The sequence below is a fragment of the Carassius gibelio genome, chromosome B16 (genome assembly GCF_023724105.1).
Source record: "Carassius gibelio isolate Cgi1373 ecotype wild population from Czech Republic chromosome B16, carGib1.2-hapl.c, whole genome shotgun sequence".
Lineage (NCBI taxonomy): Eukaryota > Metazoa > Chordata > Actinopteri > Cypriniformes > Cyprinidae > Carassius > Carassius gibelio.
In genome coordinates, this window is record NC_068411.1 from 22,516,257 (window position 1) to 22,527,337 (window position 11,081).

The window sequence follows — 11,081 nt, forward strand, 5'->3', positions numbered from 1 at the left end:
TGCATTTTGTATTATCTCTCTTATTTTGGTCAAATAATTCATATTGTGCAGATTCTGCAAGGTGTATGTAAACTTTTATTGTAAAATTATACTCAATAATTTCACAGCAAGCTTTGGTTGGATTGGCGGGGGTGTCACAGCCTCCACCATCCAACCAAAGATTGCTGTGAAATTATTCATGAGCAGGTATTTGACCAATAAGACGTGCGTATGCAAATCTCTTAGGTATAAAGACCATCCAGATGGTTCGTTTCTAGCATAACTGCGATAGTTAACGTTTGTCTTGGTCGTGCGCGGATTGGGAATATTGAATCACGAGCGCAGCTGGGTGACCGCACAAACCGCGTCGATTTATATAACGAGTGCGACTGTGAAATAACTGAGCTTTTCACAAACTTGTTTGCGTAGGAACTTCATCTGTTTGGAGAGACAGAGGTATCTGTGCGGGAGTAGACCAGAAGTTTTTGCCTTTTTAAGCTGGTTGTTCTTTCCATCGCCATGTCCTCCGGTGATGTGTCGGAGCAGTGTCGGCGGTCTTGCGTGTTATCTTGGGAGCAGGTGCAACGTTTGGACTCTATTCTTGGCGAGACGGTTCCAGTTCACGGACGTGGAAACTTCCCGACGCTTTCGGTTCAGCCGCGACAGATTGTTCAGGTTATTATGAATGCACATCACGGAATACGCTCTCAGCACTACAACATTTAACTTAGTTATAAACCGTCTTTTTTTTTTTTTTTGTAAGCTATTTCATAATGATATATACATGCGGCTAGATTAAATGCATTTCCTTAAAACGAGTAAGCTATCATTTTGTCATTTTATTGCAACAAGTGAGGTGCATTTCTTATTGGTTATTTTTCGTTAGTACTTAGTATTCTAGTAGTGACTAATATCTATTCAGTTGGTTACTAGGACACTTGCACTATCCCAAAGTAACAAGTCAGCATCATCTATTTGCTTCAGACTATTATGTACTGCAGTCAGTAGTCCAATTTTACTACGAACTATTCATTTAATATCATTTCTTCTTTCTTTCTTCTATTTCTTCTTTCTTTCTTGTAACTATTAAAATAGTAACCATTATATCTTACAGATGTCCTCTACTAAATGAATGTAAATTATCAAACACTAGTGCATTTCGGTGTACTAGTAATTCAGTTTACTGTGTACTAGTAACATTTAAATCTGATCTATAATTTAAAAACTAATTCAAACTAGTTATAACTCAAATTGATAGTGTCTTATGTATACTAGTAAAGTTGGAAAAGATACTAATACAGACAGGGACTACAAGTAGGCTACTAGAATCTAATGAAGAGTTACTAGTGAAATTTTTTAAATACAGGATACTAATTAGAAGTGAATGATTAATAGCAGAATGACTATGTAATAGTTACTAGTAGCAAAGGAATACTAGATATGAAAAAGTACTAGTGCAATTTAAACTATGCTATTTGTTATTGGTTTACTAGTAATAAAAAAGTTCTAATGAGCTAAAAGTCTTTGGTCAGATGAAAGTTTGAAAGGGATAAATGTTAAAATTATTACTCAAATTTGATTTAGTAATAAAAATTGACCTGTCACTGCTTGAACAAGTATTTGTGTAATGTCTCAACCACCCAAGGATAAGCACAACATTCTTAGCCTTTGGCCCTCCAGCAGATACAGAAAACTGTGCACTTGGCAAATTTAAGAGATTTGTTAATGACTTGGATGTTCTCAAGAAAACTACACTGTGTGGTGACTCGTTATCGACCATAATACCATGCAATGTAACACTGCTTGAGCTAGTGCAGTGATAACCTGAATCAATACCCCCTTCTCAATGAAAAGAATTCTTGTTCTCATACACAAGCAGTGTGGGTTTGCATCTACACATACAAGCAGATATTGATCTTTTCTCCAGATCACTTCCTTTAGTACAGCTTCACTCAACAAGAGAGGGTTTGTTTTAAGTGCTTTAGGGAGAATGCTTTTGCAGTTTCACGGAAAAAGTGTTTAAACTTCAGCATTTCATGTATATGATCCCATATGGCATCAGTGTGAGAAAAGTTGTCCGTCAGTCATATCTACATCTGTTATCTTTTATTTCAGTGACATTCCTTAGATCCTAAAAATTGGCCTAAGATTGGCCCCTATTGGTTCTAATTATATGAAGACACCAAGTAACTGTGAACTGTGGAATCTGACAGTTTCCCTTCCTTTGATCCAGTTCTGCTGGACCGTAATGAGTGGTCCGTCTCTGTTTCATAATGCTCCATCTGCCTGGGTTTGAACCGATAGTCATTTCCTGTCAATAAAACCCAACTAGGAAGCCCATTATTTTTAATGGAAAACCTGCAGAAACCAACTTTGATGTTTTATTACACAGCCTCCACATGCCATTGACAAAAGATGGCCGCTCGTTCACTGTTCCTCGTTTTCCTTAACCATAATGATTTGAAATGGCACCATCTCATTATATGGACTTTGTAGCTGTTTTCATTATCATCATAACGGTGTCATGATTGCACATTTGCACCTTGTGCTTTAGGCTGTGATGTACTGTTGAGCTATAAAATGTAGGTTTTGAATGCAACTGCGAACCTGACTTGGCGTCATCTTAATATCATAATATTCACATGCGTTGAAAGGCGATCCGGTTCGGCTCTCAAGCCATTGGTGGACACTGAAGAAACATTGAGCTTCTGTTTGTCAATTGCAATATATTTTGAAACGCCATTGATTGATGTTAATACAGACAATAGTCTATTATTAAATAAAGTAAATACACTTTTCGTTTAAATAAATCACACCCTTTATGGTTTAATAAACCGAACTCTGCCAAATTGCAGTTTCATTAATCAATGTGCTACAAACCTGTAAAACTGTATAATGTGTTCTCAGCATGTGTACAGACGCACGCCATGCATAGTTTCACTGCGCTCACTTGGTCAATTGCAGTCTGACCTAATGTGTAAAAATAGAAGGCTAATGATTTGATTGACAGGAGTGAGGGTAGGTGATCTGATTGACACCAATCCGAAAGAGCTGTGGAAAATAAAGGTTACGTGCATTCAGGACAGAGATAATGAGTTTGATTTAAGAACTTTTTAATCTCTTAAATGGTTGCATAGCAATATGAATAGCATACAAATCTGCTTGGCATGCATAAAATGTGGTCTGCGCCAAAGTCTATAATTCGGCCTTTATCGAATTAGACATTTATGAATGTGTTCTAGATTTCACATTCCAGATTTAAGAGACCTTCATGTGAACATGAAATCTGACAACTGCCTCTATCTATATTCATAAGCAAAGCAGTTCGTATAAGGCTCTGCCTTCCAGAATGTTTTGCAGCTGTACAGTGCTTCGTGTTCCAAAGTAAGTCTCTATGAATGTATTGCTGTCGATGCACTGGACACTGTACTTCCCATATATATAGATCAATACTGAACATTATGATGAGCTTCAGCTCAAGTTTATGCCAAAAAAAGTATTAATAAAAATGTGTCTTATTAAGCTTTATATATATATGTGTATGTATGTATGTATATGTAAGGTAATTATCTAATTGCAGTGGTGGCAGAACAAAGTATCCTCAAATTGTTCAGATAAAGAAGTGCTTAGTGTGGTTTTATGTTTGCCAGGTGCTTTCTTGTTCAAGCAGTGGTTGTATGTTACTGATATTTAATTTATGATCAATACCATAAGCTGGACATTAGTTTATTGGATAACTGCTAAGTGGTTCTGTCTAAATAAATTAAAATCAAAGCACTAGAAAAATAAAATTGATCATTTTAAATACTACAAGTGAATTTAGACATCACAAGATTATAAAGTACAGTATGAAAATGGATATTAATTTAGAGTTTTAACAGTTCACTTTATGTGAGAGTTAAATGAACACCAATGTCATCTAAAATGTATGCAATATTGGCCAATAAATTAAAATAAACCTATTTACTCTTGCAGGTGGTTCGAGCACGTTTGGAGGAGCGAGGCATCACGGTTCGAGATGTGAGGCTGAACGGCTCGGCTGCCAGTCATGTTCTGCACCAGGACACGGGCCTCGGATACAAGGACTTGGACCTGATATTTGGCGTTTCACTGTCAGATGACCAGGCCTTCCGCGTGGTTAAGGATGTGGTTCTTGACAGCCTGCTGGACTTCCTCCCCGAGGGGGTCAGCAAGGAGAGAATCTCAGCCCTTACTCTGAAGGAGGCTTACGTACAGAAGTTGGTGAAGGTTTGCAACGACACCGACCGCTGGAGCCTCATCTCGCTCTCCAACAACACCGGCAAGAATGTTGAGCTTAAGTTTGTGGACTCTCTCAGGCGCCAGTTTGAGTTCAGCGTGGACTCCTTCCAGATAGCCTTGGACTCCCTTCTTCTGTTCGACCGCTGCTCAGAGACGCCCATGTCAGAGTGCTTTCACCCGACGGTGTTGGGCGAGAGCATGTATGGGGACTTCGAAGAAGCTCTCGGCCATCTTTGCAACAAGGTCATCGCTACAAGAAACCCAGAGGAGATCCGAGGTGGAGGGCTTTTAAAATACTGCCACCTTTTGGTGCGAGGGTTTCGGCCAACATCGGAAACAGAGATGAAATCGCTCCAGCGGTACATGTGCTCTCGATTCTTCATTGACTTTTCGGACATAGGCGAACAGCAGAGAAAGCTGGAGGCGTACCTGCAGAATCACTTTGCCGGAATGGAGAACAAACGGTACGACTGTCTGGTCACGTTATACCACGTGGTCAACGAGAGTACGGTGTGCTTGATGGGACATGAACGACGGCAGACATTAAATCTTATTTCCATGCTCGCGCTGAGGGTGCTGGCTGAACAGAACGCCATCCCCACAGTTACCAACGTCACATGCTATTACCAGCCGGCGCCGTACGTGCGAGACATCAACTTCAGTAACTACTACATCGCTCACGTGCAGCCGCTGGTGCGCACCTGCAGTAGTTCCTATCCGACGTGGCTGCCCTGCAACTGACCGTATGAGTTCAGCCCTCGCATCTTCCCATGTGGTGAAGAATATATGCAAACAAGTGAATATATAAACTGTTTTTTTCCAAACGTTTAAGAGGAGCTTTTTCAAAACAATGGCGATTGTTTTTATGGTAAATGTGACCTATATAGAATGACTGCTCACTGCTGTATGTCTGATTTGAGCCGATCCTTGCATATTCTGTTCCGCAGAGTGGATGAAGATCTTTTTCACATGTAGCAGGGGAAAAGTTTTTTTTTTTTTTCTCTTAAACTCATTATAGATTCAGTTAAACTCTCGCAGGTTATGTAAATGGGAAAGAAAGCTACATTCTGCGTTGTGAAGCTATATATGTTTTTTTTTTTTTGGCCAGACTGGTTTCAATCAAACTCTGTTTTGCATCTTGGTTTTTTTTTTTTAAGGACCAAAGATATTTTATTTTCGTCTTTAAAAAAGAATGGAATGTTTGCTGTTGTAATTCCAAGTGCCTAAAAACATTGTACAAAAAAAGTGAGACCTGTGCTTTCTTAAAACCATTTTTTTCTGTCTCCTTGTTTATTGTAAAACTCTATTTTCAGGGATGGAGGCATGTATTTCCATGTGATTAAAAAAAAAAGCACAAAACCCATCTTCATGTGTTCTAGAACTCTTTTACCTTTTGAAGCTGTTCTGGTCAAATTTTGACAACCTAATATGTTAATATTCAAGCATGTATTTATTTTCTCTTTTTGTGTTGGCATTTTGGAAAATAATTTCAAATGGTAAGGACTTTCTTTATCAGTGGAACATTAATCATGAGACATAAGAGGTGAAAGTGGTCAATGGTGAAACTGTAAGTGTAGCAGTGTTGTGGTCTGAATGTGCGCTGACTCTTAATCTGAGGAAATGGATCCATTGCAGTTCCAGGACATGAACCATACGGATCCTTTCTGGAGCACAATGGTCTCTCTTTTAGTGTGACACTAAAGGTAACAGACAAAGGCTGTTTCTGCCCCTGGAGAAAGAATCCTATTTCCTTTCATAATGGCATATCCATGTCATTGTTTTTGTAAACATCAAGGAGCTGGTTTTGTGATGTAAGCTACCAGATCTAGGGATGTGATGATAAAAGCAATTACTACTGATTAGTAGACTAATATTTACTATAATGTAAAATTTTGTGAATTGCTTTAAGTTTAAATAGTTGAAATAGACTTAAATATTTAATTGTAATGTTGTCGTTGCGACCGATTCATTCTTTGGTTCTGGTTCATTCTTCAGTTTTCTTGGGATGATAGTGTAATAGTTTTTGTAAGGGGTGATCCATGAATTCTCCTTTCACCATTGTGCTCTTCAGCCTTTTTGTGCCATTGCCCTTTGGGAATCAATACATAAAGTATCTGTTTAGAAACTCTAGAAGAGAATTTCTCTTCCACACAAACTTTAGGAGTGTATGAGTATAAGGATGTTTTTTTTTATTAAGGGCTCTTGGACTGACTTATGTTCTTGCAATTCTGAGTGAAAAAGCATCTTTAAAAATATTATGGCCTGTTTTCTGACAGCATGTATTTTTATGAATTGAATAAATTCAAAAGATGAATAAATATGAAGTATTTAACGACAAGCATAATTATTTAAAATTGTTCTATGATTTTTTTTTTACACTTTTTATTTATTTTAGAGAGATTTACTTGACAATGGAATAACAAAGTAAATTTTTTAACAGTATATTCTTTGAAAAGGATACTTTCATGTTTTAAGAACATTGGGGTATTTTTGTAATCAGAGAAGTATGTGTATGCATATAAATAATGGCAGAATTGACTTTAGTGAACTATCCCTTTAAATGAAGGTGATATTTCATTGCAGCGTGTCAGAGAGAGACATAGGTCAGGTTTCCTTTGTTATTTTTGGCCCTTGCCATTCAAAAGGCATCAAGGGAGCAACTACTGTCATAAAGCTGAAGTAGAACAACTGGGGAATAATACTTTGCTTGTTCGGTCTCACATTATAAGGGAGGATATAAATAAACCAGCCTAGTTAAAAGACTAAGGAACCCTAAAGAAAAACAGAGCCGTTGGTAAATCATGTCTAATGTCCCAGGCCAGTGCAAACAGTGTCACTGGCAAAACTTACTCTGTCAAGACTGAGGTAGTGCTGTTTAATTCAGTGGGACATAAAACAAAGACATGTAGGGATATATAAGGACATGCTCAAACATGTTGAGACATGTTTTGGACAAGAAGCAACAAGCTGTGACAATTATTTAGCCTGTGATGTAATTTATATCCAGCTATTTTTGTTAACCTTTTATGTTAACCTTTAAGTGTAACTGCAGATGAAGTTAAATTAGAAATGAAAAGTATAAAATGTCATAAAAAACAGAATCATAGTACATATAAAACCAGTAACTTAATACAGAAGCCTTCAAAATGAGGACAACACCTCATCTATGAGTACTCTCATGACAATATCATTTTATGGCACAAAATGGAAATATAATATGTCACGTATGATGTTATTCTGAACAACTAAAGTGACACACTGACCCCAAAAGAGCTGGACTCCAAGACCATATTTTTAAATTAAAGAACAAACACACTTTTCAAATATATCAGAAAAATAAGCTTGTTTGCAATTAAAGGATACAATAATAGTAATATTGGTGAGATAAAATGTTTTTGGTAACAGTTGTGAAATGTTAACACACTATTGTCAAAAAGTCAGCAAGGTTTATAATTTTTTTTTTTAATAAAATTGCATTTAGGCAAGAATGCATTAAATTGATTAAATTGATTGACAGTAACATTTTTCTTTTTTTTTTTTTTTTACTAAAAAAATCTGTCTTTCAAATTCTTAACAGTCCTAACAAGAACGCATCAGTTTCTACAAAAATATGAATCGGCACAAATGTTTTCGACACTGATATTAGTACAATGTTTTTAAGCACCAAATCAGCATATTAGAATGAGATCATGTGACACATGTAGTGCTTTGCCATCATAGTAATAAATGACACTTATTGGCAATATTGTAAAATAGAAAACAATTATTTTAAATTGCAATAATATTTCACAAAATAATACCAAATATCATTTTATTTAATAGACTACTTTCAAAAACGTTTTAAAAAAAAATCTTACTGACCCCAAACATTAAATGGAAGTGTACACCCAGTAAAAATTACTTTGACATAATTAGGCAAAAAAAAAAAAAAATAAATAAAATGCCACTTGGTTTGATTTTTTGTGTCTGTGCAACAACATTCAGACATTTAGTCAGACTTAAATGCCCAAAAGAGTCTAGATACTGGTTTATTCTACTAACAGTGTGTGCCTCTTGTAAAAATGAAGAACTTTACTGGAAAATGAATATGATGTTTAATATTTTGGTAGGACTGGGAAATATTTCTCCTCTGTCCATGCCAATAACAGTGAATCATACCTGTCTGTCTTGTTTCCCCTGGAACAATGACGCTCCTTGTCTTCATCCTTGAATCACTGAGGGCAGGTCAACTGGACAGCTGGCTCAGACCAGGGCAAGTGCAATATTCCCTGCTGTTCATAAACCTCACAGAGTGACCTACGGAAAAGAACACACAAATTAAATTTGAAATTTAATGAACATGTTTATTCTATTTGAGAGAGTCAGACGTACTCACCCTGGATAATGTTCTTGAGTTTGTGCAGTCCTATTGGCAGCGATCTCATTCCAATTTTAGGTCATTATAGAGTTAAATCACAATTACAACTAATGGTTTTAATGATGACACGGTCTCCATTAATAAGCCATTCAAATTAGAACGTCTGCAACAGTCAATGCAGCATCTGAGAAGATGATTCTGATGCTTTGTGACACATAACTGGCTGTATCATTCTCCATTATGAGGAATTCAAATTATAATCTGTCTAAAACATCTAAAAGCATTTTCTTATTCATATTATATGATCACACACCTTCAACACCAAACCATAAATCCAGTTTTCCCTCAAGCACCATTGCTCCATTCAGTATAAATGGAGCATTTTAAGAGTAAATCTTTGTGTCAAACCTAACACCACTTTTATAAATAAATAGGTATCCAGAAAATTGTTGGAGAAACAGCGGTGAAAGCATAAATTCACGGCTGGAATGCACAATATGTGCACTGAAGCCTCGGGGCAAAAACAAAGTTATCACATGTTTCGTCATTTGAATGAGGGCAGAGAAAAGAATATCTATAGAAAAATGAAGAGGGTGAGCCTCTTTTCAATAGCAAGAAACCAAATAAGTTCCATTCTTGAAGGAATGCTATAAAGTTGTAACTTGAAGATCATAAAGGTAGGTCACTCATTATAATGCTTTGAGGCTATTTTTCCTTATGGTTCTGTGCCTGAAAGTTACAAAGTATCTAATTTAAAAAAATATTATTTTAATCTAAGTACTGTTATTGTTTTACATTATTTCTTTGTGTGTGTGTGTTTGTGTGTGTAAGAATTATATTTCTTTTATTTTTAGTGCCATACTTTAAAATAAAATAGACGTTATTTTTTTAATCTTACAACATCACAATAAAAACGACATAGTGTTTCATATTTAATAATTGTCATATTTATTTAAAATAACTAATAATATATAACTAATAATATATATAATATATAACTAATAATATATATTTTTATATATATAATATATATATTTAATATAAAAAGAAGAAGCCTAGCAGTAAAATCAGGAAAGTCTATTGCTTAATAGTGTTTTTTATAATAATTTAATTTGATAATAACAGATAATCATTTAAAAAAACATCTCTGAAAAAAAAACATGCTAGTGTTAAAATCAGGTCAGTACATTAAAATATGCTTAGTAGTCAGTGGTTAATGATTTTTCTAGGCAAAAGCGCAGTGTGGTCATATTAAATCTCACTATGTCCCATATGTCATATGTGGGCTGTTTTGATGTCTACATGAGGTCTGGTCATCTGCATGTGTGTTTGGTCATGTGTGGTCTGTGTAATGAGAGTTAACAGCAAACTGGCGAGGGAGGAAAGATATTGATAGGCTATTTACTCGCTTAAATGGCTTTGGTCTGGCACGAGTCGACTCGGGTCATAAAGCATAGGCGGTGAACTCTTTGGAAGAGCTTCCTAACTCTCAAAACTCCCACCATCAGCACAGCCGCACAAGACGTCTAACTGCTGAGCCTCCACTATTAAATCAGAGGCATTACTGAACGAAGTGCTGCAAGACATATAAAGGCTATAACCTACAACAGCAGGTCAAGTTTGGACATTTCTCATAATGTTCCTGACAGAAAATTTTAGTGACGTGACATTCAGCCAAGTATGGTGACCCATACTCAGAATTCGTGTGCACACACACAGAGCAGTGAACACACACACTGTGAGCACACACCCGGAGCAGTGGGCAGCCATTTATGCTGCGGCGCCCGGGGAGCAGTTGGGGGTTCAATGCCTTGCTCAAGGGCACCTAAGTCATGGTATTGAGGGTGGAGAGAGAACTGTACATGCACTCCCCGCACCCACAATTCCTGCCGGCCCGAGACTCGAACTTACAACCCTTCGATTGGGAATCCAACTCTCTAACCATAAGTCCATGACTTCTTTTTTTTTTGTGCTGTTTAAAAAAAGGTACTGGAACAGCCTTCAGGTGCACTTAGGATGCCCTAGGCCTAAAACATACTTTAGGCTACCAAAGTATGTGAATTCAGACTATTTTAGCTGGGTTCTAAATGTTGCTGACGCATGTCTTTATGCAAAGTGCATTGTCTACTCAGCATTGTCACCAGGAGCAGCATCCGTCATTAGCATAAAACATTCCTTTCTTTTATCCCATCTAGCTCTTTTAGGTCATGAACTTGTTTTACGCAAGTACGCAAACGTGAAGACTGCATCAACATACTCTCAGCATCAGCGAGTGTCCCAGCTGGACATATTTACATTTACATTTAGCTGACGCTTTTATCCAAAGTGACTTACACTTGCTATATATGTCAGAGGTCACACGCCTCTAGAGCAACTAGGGGTTAAGTGTCTTGCTCAGGAACACATTGGTGTCTCACAGTGGATTCGAACCCTGGTCTCTCACACCAAAGGCATGTGTCTCATCCACTGCGCCAACACCACTCCT

General features: G+C 36.9%; 1 protein-coding gene across 1 annotated transcript; it reads left to right on the plus strand.

Annotated features, from left to right (window-relative positions):
* The first annotated feature begins 247 nt into the window (after nucleotides 1–247).
* On the plus strand, nucleotides 248–6,571 carry tent5ba (terminal nucleotidyltransferase 5ba). The gene is made up of 2 exons (XM_052579098.1): nucleotides 248–654; nucleotides 3,955–6,571. The coding sequence occupies exons 1-2, from the start codon at nucleotides 499–501 to the stop codon at nucleotides 4,978–4,980; spliced, it is 1,182 nt and encodes a 393-aa protein (XP_052435058.1). The 5' UTR covers nucleotides 248–498; the 3' UTR covers nucleotides 4,981–6,571.
* Nucleotides 6,572–11,081: the final 4,510 nt, after the last annotated feature.

Bases quoted from the DNA above. Each gene is read 5' to 3' on its own strand.
- tent5ba (XM_052579098.1), top strand. From the start codon at position 499: ATGTCCTCCGGTGATGTGTCGGAGCAGTGTCGGCGGTCTTGCGTGTTA. The intron at 655-3,954 runs GTTATTATGAAT...TTACTCTTGCAG, and splicing joins AGCCGCGACAGATTGTTCAG to GTGGTTCGAGCACGTTTGGA.